Source organism: Echinops telfairi, unplaced genomic scaffold (genome assembly GCF_000313985.2).
Source record: "Echinops telfairi isolate 266 unplaced genomic scaffold, ASM31398v2 ScPeMD7_7424;HRSCAF=8462, whole genome shotgun sequence".
NCBI lineage: Eukaryota > Metazoa > Chordata > Mammalia > Afrosoricida > Tenrecidae > Echinops > Echinops telfairi.
In genome coordinates, this window is record NW_022111324.1 from 92,892,764 (window position 1) to 92,901,782 (window position 9,019).

A 9,019-nucleotide genomic window follows, 5' to 3' on the forward strand; every position below is an offset into this window, starting at 1 on the left:
CGGACGGGCCCGAGAGGGGCGTGGACGCCCGGCCGGGCCGACGCTTCTGGAGTGTCGTGCAGACGGGACTGAGCCAGGCAGAGGACGCGCTCACGCGCAAGAGGGCGCGCTACGTGCTGCAGAGGGCCGTGGAGCTGGCCGCGGCGCTGGGGACCGACTGCACCTGCGGAGGCCCCGCAGCAAACGGTACTTGCCTCTTGGCCCCCAGTGCACACCTGCTTTCCTTACCCGATGGGTGGGCGCTGTGGGGGGCTTGCTTGCTTGGAAAACCAGCCTCGAGTGCTCGTCTTCGCGACTCTTCCTTGTTTGATGGCCCTCATCAGGTCTGAACACCTGGGGAACTTGGACCCAGACTTTCTGTGACACAGATCACTACAGTTGGGAATAGTGTACATTTCCGAAACTTCTGTAGAGCAAGGTGACATACGGCACTTGTGAGATAATTTAGTAAGTAGATGATAAAGCTCGGGAAGGATTTTTAGATAGAAATTTACAGTGTATCTGGTAGATACAGTGTATCTGGTAGAAAACCATCAAATTGGTAGGACAAACTATTAAGTATTTTGGTATTTCTAACGAGTGTTAGATAAAGCCATCACATTCTTTTGAAATTCCCTTTGGTAATTATTTTAGGAGCAGGATTTACTCATTTAACAGGAGGATCCCTGGCTGGTTCCAAACCACCAGGCGCTCTGGGGGGCAAAGTTGAGACTTTCTATTCCTACTTTATTACAGAAAAATTAGATAAGCTCTCCTTTAACCTTGGTATGTTGCTATTGACTGGTCTGACCACTGAAGTTACTCTTCTTAAAATCATATTTGAGTTATTACAGTCTAAAATAAGTTAGTTCAAAATTGTATCCATAGATAGATAGATTTTATTCCTTTAAAGGAATTCATTTTTATAAGTAAAGGCTTTTGTTTGACTGTAGTTGTGAATAAGTTTCTAGATTTTCATCAAACCCAAACCAAACTAACTGCCATTGAGTTGATTTCGATTTTTATTATTGTAAAACCTACATAGGGTTTACAGAGCGGTTAGATTCTCATAGATGTTCAAAATTCCATAGTAAATATTTTAACAGCCCACAAATAATGCAATCAGTGGATGAGGGTTTTCACTGGAAGACTTAATTGTCAAAGTTGAAACATGCATTGTTCTATAGTTTTAAGGTAAGCAGTGGTCTTTACGCTCTACTTACCGCCCACTTATTTTATTTCAGAAAATGACTTTTTAGCAGTTTTATCTGGTGCTGTTCACCCAGGTGTTGTAGCTGTGCATCCTAGTAGTAACATTAGAAGTGAATGCTCCCCTTGTGGTTTTGCCAATTGGGCTGCTAACCTCCAGGTCAGTAGTTCAATCTCACCAGCCTCTCTGTGGGAGAAAAATGAAACTTTCTGCACTATGAGTCAGAATCAACTGCATGGTAGTGAGTGAGTTGCATATAGTAACAGCCATCGTCATGGTTATAATTTTAGAATTTTGATTAAATGAATATTCAGTATTTATAAAATGACTATGTAAATGCTTTTCAAGGGTGGTCAGTTGTAGTAAACTATAATTATTTCTCCTTTCCTGAAATTTATTCTAGCATTACTTCATTTGAAAATGTATTTCTTTCTCTCTCTCTCTCTCTCTCTCTCATCACTAGCTCAGGAGCCCTGGGAGTGGGCTGCTAACTGCAGGGTCAATTTCAAACCCTGTCCTATAGGGTCGTTGAGTCGGCCTGGACTCAATGGCAGTGAGTTTTTTTGGTTTTTCTTTAATCACTAGTTCAGCTCCAATTATTTGCTATTGTCTAAACCTTAAACAGTGCTTTTCAGGTAAAAAGTTTTATGTTCATGAAGAATCTCTCAAGAATTCTCTTATATGCTCAATTATTGCTTTACTCCCTATTCCTAGTGTGCTGTTCATGCCATAAAGATCTATCTTCATAATCTTCCTGGGTATTTTCTTTACCTGAGTTCTCAGAGCCCTTTTATCCTTCTTGTAGTTTATTCCTTTTTTTTTTTTGCTTACTGTTTCTCGGAGTGCATTCGTCAATAGATTCCTGAGATACAATATTAAAACCACGCATGTCACATAATTTCATCAATGGGTATTTTAATTTCGATTTGGTACTTTTGTTATGATTTCCATCCCTGAGTAAAATCCCTTTCTCCTGCATGCTGTTTAGTTTTTCACTATATCCTTTAACCAAACCTAAACCAAACTCATTGCCATCCATTCAGTTGGTGCCAACTTATAGGGACTGTATAGGGCAAGATAGAACTGCCCCTGTGAATTTCTGAGACTGTAACTTTATGGGAATAGAAAGGCCCATCTTTTTCCCAAGGCGCAGCTAGTTTCAAACTGCTGACCTTACATATAGCCCAACACATAACCACCAGTATTGCTACAAAATCATATCACTATTGAACAAAAATATCAAAATGTAAACCTATTCTCAACATATTCTCCATCTAGGTCTATGTATTCTGAAAGTGGTATTTTCATCTATTTAACCCTTTCCCGAAGGATTCCACACTATTATATTTATGCCACTTCAAAATGGAAATTTTGGCATGCTCGTGGGACTCAAAATCATGCTCCTTTTAAGAATTCATTGAGTTTGGGGAATAAAACTGCTGCAGCGGCAAGAGAAAGCTGTAGAGTGAAGTAAGGTTTCCTAACGAAATTCTCATAAGACGACCCACGCTAATGGGCTACCGTTAAAGAATGAACAAATACATTGTGTTGGAAAAATTCCTCAGCATGACTTTGCAGTGCGGTTTTTAATGTTCTTAAAACTTCTTTCTAATCATATTCCCCCTCCACCCACCTATAAGCATCTTTAGATCTTTGAGAACATCTGTCAAGATCCTTTAGGATCTGAAAGTCACAACCTTCTGAGCTGACCTCTCTGTTTTGAGGTTAATTGGCCCAGCAAGTAGCCTTAGAAACCGTTGTTTTGAATAGGCCTTACTCTGAATCATATAAATTAAGCCTTTGTTTGAGTTGCTCCATAAAATCGTCATTAGCTTTGACGTTGCTTAAAAGACTTGATGGAATGATCAGCTCTTTGCCAGCTGATCTTCATGCGACTCTTTGAGCAGTCATCAAGCTAAAAGTTAGAGGCCAGTATCTTCACTTAAAATGGAAAGTTCCAACTCTGCGAGTCCAACTGCAATAGTTACTATCAGTGGTAATTCTGTGGTCATCTTCCACCACTTGTTAGACTTGAGCCACAGTTTCATTTGTCGAGATTGACAGTCTCTTTGACTCATCTTTGAGACCTTCCCAGCCTTCTTTACAATGTTAGTTCTGTTTTATGGGCAACACTCCCATAAACTCGTTGCAGTGTTCCATTGGTTTGGGAAGCTTGAGTGTTGTTAAAGTTCGGTATTAACCTAACCTCAAAATAGTTTGCAAAAGTACCTTGTTTTTGAAGGAACCCTAAGGAAACTAAGACAAATGTCTCACTGAGAGAACTTATTTTGCAATCATCCACTGATGGTAGAGTTAGTTTTAAACTTTATGTGGAATAAACCTGATATAGTTAATTTTGCCAGCCTGGCCGATAAACACATGTGGGGTTGGTTGAAGGGGCGGAGAGATAAATAGCTCGGTCAGCTTCACCTTTCTAGTTCTTGCGTCTCTTGCTCTCTGATGATCGGAACAGGGTGCAGCTGCCTTAGCCAGTCCCCTGCTTTAGCTTGCAAGGCTCACTTCTTGCAAGACATCCCCAAGGAGAAGCCACATGGACCTACCCCGATGCAGCCCTCAGTGCTGGAGCAGCCGTGTGGAGACCCCTGCCAGCGCTGAGATGCTTACAGGTTCACTGATTTGGCTTTCCTCCTGCTGTTGGCGTCATTGGTTGTCTTTTGTGAGATGGAGGAGACTTTGTGGATTGGTGTCAGACATATGGGTTAGTGGGTTAATGTTGAACTTGTGGGCTTGGGCAGTACTGGATTGGGATGTTGATTTGCGCTTATATAAAACTTTTTTTTTTGGGTGCTGGCAGGAACTTTTGTTGTTTTTATTTGATTTACAGATGAAAATTGTTTATTGTACCGTTCAGGTACAATATTTCAATATATCCAATTTTAATACAGTCATTCACCAGTTTATACTATGATTATCATTTGTATTGGTTCTAGCAATACTTGTCTTACATAAGAACTAAAGTCTAAAGGTTTGGATATGATTATGTGTTTGTAACTTTCTATTGTGAATTTAGTGAAGGTTTACAGATGGATTTGTTTCTCTAAAGTACCCAGACTAACACAAAACCTGTGCTTGTATGAACTGGAACTCTAGTAACAATAGTTTTTGGCTGATCCCTTTAAAATGCTACTTTTAAGTCCTATGCTGGGATCAAATAGTTCTGGTTTGTTTGCCATTTTATCTGACAATGAGCCATTCTTTCTTACCCGTTCCTGTCTCGTAAGTTTAAGATATTGTGTGTAAAAGAAAAGTAGTGACATATATTTATGCCTAGACATAGCCACTCTTCTTTGGTTCATTTGATCTAGTTTGTAGTTAAGCTGGGTTTGGTTTTGCGTTGGTATAATTCCTTTCAGTGTACTACAGTCTTCAAGTTTTTCTAGGGATGGATCTTTGCAACTTAGTGTGAAGCCTAAAGAACCAGGTGGTTTTCTTCCTTGTCTTAGTTCTTCTCTAGCCCTGGATGCCGCCATGCCTTTGCCCTTCCCATAGACTGCTGATGTTTGTTATTTGGTGCAAGGCTTGTGATAAGGACAGGAGGTTTTCAATTTCTCCCAAATCTCAAGTTTAGGCCTGGTGCAGTTGAACCTTTAGCTAACTTCTGATTTATTGCAAGCAGTCCTATATACAACAGACACTTGAGCCTGATTTGGTGCTTTTTTTCCCTGTTTCTGCTTTTCCAGGAGCAAATAAGTTCTTGCCTTCTACTTAGTGAAGGGTCTAGAACACATGTGAGTTCTGTTACCTTTCCTGTGGCAACTGATTTCTGCTGTGTGTGGTTAAGCCTTGGACACTGAGGTAGTTTGTTTATTGTACCAACCTGGCCGATAAACACAGGTGAGGTTAATTGAAGGGCGGATGGATAAAGGCTCAGTGATCCCCGCCTTTCGAGTTCTCAGGTCTCTTGCATTCTGGTGGTCGGACCAGGGTGGAGCTGCCTTAGGCAGTTCCCTGCTTTAGCTGGCAAGGCTCAATTCCTGCAAGACATCCCTGAGAAGCCACATGGACCTACGCTGATGCAGCCCTGTGTGCTGGAGCAGCCGTGTGGAGACCCCTGCCAGCACTGAGATGTTTACACATTCACTGACTTGGCTTTCCTCCTGCAGTCGGCATCATTGTGTCTTGTGAGATGGAGGAGGGCTTAGTGGATTGGTGTTGGATATAGTATATATGGGTTAAGGAGTTACTGTTGGACTTGTGGGCTTGGGCAGCACTGAGTTGAGATGTTTTCTTGATGCGCATTTAACCTTTATGTAGAACTCTTATACATGAGTTTCTGTGGATTTGGTTCTCTAATGTACCCAGACTAACACAGACACGTTTCCTTCCTGCCTCACCTCCATTAGCAGCAGCCCACCACTTTGTGTTAGCACAAGCTAGTTTCCTTTCCCTCCCATAGCAGCACATAACCTTTGTCTAAGGTCAGTGTAGGCTGGGGTGAAAAGATTTTTTAAAACTTTTTCAAAGTATACAATTTTTGCTTAGTATTAGAGTAGGAACAGGAATGAAACAGAGGTGAAACGATTTTCTGCCCTTTTTAGAAGTGCAGAATTTTTGCCTGATATTAGAGGAGGGACAAAGACGAGAGTGCAAGAGTGTTTCCTGCCCCTTCACCTCCACCCCCTTTACAAGGATTAAGCCTTGACCTTCTTTGAAAACAGTCTTAATGGTAACTTATGTCTCCTTAGTGTTGCCCAGTGGCAGCTGATCATTGCATACACCTGGAGTAGGGCATATCCTTTACTTAGTTTCAAGTCTGGCCCTGTAGGCCTGCCCTATCAAGTCTCCTGCCTGGCCTCATTCTTTATCACGAGGGATCCCTGTGGACAAGAGCTCATTGAGTGATTGTGGTATGCCATGGGGTGGTTCTCAGGCTTCTAAGCTGGCAAAATAAAGCACTCTGTTTAAAACCATTTAAACTGCCCATTTGTTGGCTTTCCTTTATGCCAACTTGATATTGTTTCCCTGAATCTGCCTTTTTTTGAAAATGGTTTTCTGATTCTAAATTTCATTGCTGCTTTCCACTCCGTTTTCTTTATTGTCTGGACTCTTGCCTCACTGCAATAGTGAGGTTCTGAGGGAGAGAAAATAGTTAATATAAGCAGGGCACTGAACCCATGGAACTGAACTATCCAGCTCCAAAACCATGTGGTTTGTTAGTGTCCAGAAATAGGCTGAGCTCACACAGCAGCAAAGCCACAGTCTTGTTAAAGCATAATCACTTCAATGAAATGAAGGTGGGTCTCCCCTTTTGAATTGAGGAGGGATGTTGTCTAGGGGAATACTTTTAGTTTTTATATGGTACTGTCAAATTAGGGGAGGGTTGGCGCTCTGCATAGGTTAAGGAACTTTCCAATTAGTTATTCAGTCCACCCTTGGGTCTCATGCATCATTTCTTTCAGTTTTCACTGGGCTGCTGCTCTGGGTCAACATATCTCAGAATGTTTCAGAATTCTCTAGAGTTACTACTGTCCCGCATCAGGATTTTCACTGGGGCCCAGCTTCAAGGTTAAGGTATTTGCCAAGCCAGTTCTCACGGAGTCTTTTGTTCATAACTCGTTGCATAGGGTCCTGTGTTCATTCCCTTAGCAGGCAAGGCAGAAGCCCCTATTCTGCCCCCCCCCCCACTTATCCAGAACTTCAAAATAACAATCTTAATTTAAAAACATTTTTTTCCCTTTTGAAATATTTGTTAGCCCAAGCTATCTTTTAGAGTTGAAATCTAGTGTATTCAACAAACCACCCACCACCATTGAGTTGATTCTCATTCATATTTACTCTATTTGGGGTGTCTGAAGTAAATTTTTATGGGCACAATCAGTGTTAATTTTCCCCCGTGAAGCTAGCTGGTGGCTTTGAATCACTGACCTTGCTGCTAGTAGCCCAGCACTTACCTGACAGTGGTATAGAGGCATCCTCTTCATTGTTGGAGAGCATAGAACTCGTAATAATGCCATTGTTTTAGAAATGGTGTTCAATAAAAAATTATGAAATTTTCAAAAGTAATTTTATTTTTTAATCACGTCAGATCCACATTTATTTTGGTGGCATGAGAAGAAAAAGGATGAGCTTCTAAAGTTTTGGGAAAATTATATTTTAATTATGGAAACGCTAGAAGGAAACCAGGTAAGTCCTTTTATATTTTTAGCAAAGTCTATATAGATACAATTTTAATATATTTTTTAAAATTCTTAAGCAGTGCAAAGGATCAACTTGGATACATCATGATAGGATTCTAATGTACTTTGTTTTCTATCACGAATGCCATTTAGATTTGAATGTAAACTGTTTTATGAAATTAACGCTTTCAGTTGGCTTAGTCTTAAAAATTTAGTTTCTGTACTGTTTCAAAAAGATCTTGAAAAACGTACTTAAAATCCGTTCTGAACAATTTGAAAGGTGAATTAAAGTAAATGATGTCCCTTTACTTCTGTAGGTGTTTTCTTTAATTCTTACGTGTTTCTTTAAACATTACTTAACTGCTTGCATCTGAATCTAGAATTCTGATGAGTGAGGGGGATTTTCCAGTAGACTAGTGATGTGGTATATTGCACATTGGCCTGCTAACTGCAAGGTTAACAGTTCTAAGCCACCAGTCACTTCAAGAAAAATGAGGCTTTCTTGTCCCATAAAGAGTCACAGTGTGAGAAAACTACAGTGGCGGTTCTACTCTGTCTTATGGAGTTGCTATGTGTCAGCATTACTTTTATGGCAGTAATCTTTTGAGTTGGGCAGTGAATAATCATTTGTAATTGACTTTTTAAAAAATTCTGTGACTTTATTTTTTTATTGCATTTTTTGAGATAATTTTAGATACATATGTAGTTGTAAAAAATAAGATAACAGATTTTGCCCAGGTTCTCCAATTGATAGCATTGTACAAAAGTGTATACTTTTATAATCAGATGTCAGCAGTATTTTGATTTCCCAAGATTTACTTGTGCTCATTTGCAGGGCGTTAGTTCTTGACAGCTCATTCACATGAATAGTTTGTGTCTCCCTCCATGACAGTATACTCAACAAATTCAGCACTATCTAAGGTTCATTCTGTTGCCCTTTTTACATTCCAAACGACCTCCCTGATACTCATTATTCCATCTGTGTGTTCTTAATATTGCTGTTGTCAGGTGCCATCACATCTTCCCGACCCGTCGTGACCCTGTGCATAACAGACTGAATCACTGCACGGTCTTGTGCCATCCTTACAATTATTCCTATGCCTGCTCCCATTGATGAAGCCACTGTGTCAGTCCATCTCCTTGAGAGCCTTCCTCTTTTTCGTTCCCCTTCTACTTTACCAAACATCATGTCCTTCTCCAGGGACTAGTCTCTCCTGACAATACATCCAATGTATGTAAGACAAAGTCTTGATAGCCATACCTCTAAGGAGCACTCTGGCCTTAACATATTCCAACATAGATTGGTTTGCCCTTTCAGCAGTCCATGATACTTTCAATATTGTTCTCTAGCACCAAAATTAAAGTGCATCAATTCTTTTTTGGCCTTCCTTAGTCAATGTCTAATTTTCACATGCATATGAGGCAATGGAGAATACCATGACTTGGGTCAGGTGCACCTTAGCCCTCAAAGTAACATTCTTGCTCTTCAATACTCTAAAGCAGGGGTCCTCAAACTTTTTAAACGGGGCCAGTTCACTGTCCCTCAGACCTGTTGGAGAGCCGGACTATAGCTAAAACAAACAAACAAACAAACAAATTCCTATGCACACTGCACATATCTTATTTTGAAGTAAAAAAAGACGGGCAAAAACACCCGGCTGGCTGGATAAATGTCCTCGGAAGGCCACATGTG

General features: G+C 40.6%; 1 protein-coding gene across 1 annotated transcript in view; it reads left to right on the forward strand.

Annotated features, from left to right (window-relative positions):
• Positions 1-9,019, forward strand: part of TARBP1 (TAR (HIV-1) RNA binding protein 1) — a 132,144-nt gene that overhangs the window by 2,110 nt on the left and 121,015 nt on the right. The window contains exons 3-4 of the mRNA XM_045298216.1: positions 17-186; positions 7,236-7,333. Coding sequence (XP_045154151.1) covers positions 17-186; positions 7,236-7,333 — 268 coding nt within the window. The remainder of the gene's footprint in view (positions 1-16; positions 187-7,235; positions 7,334-9,019) is intronic.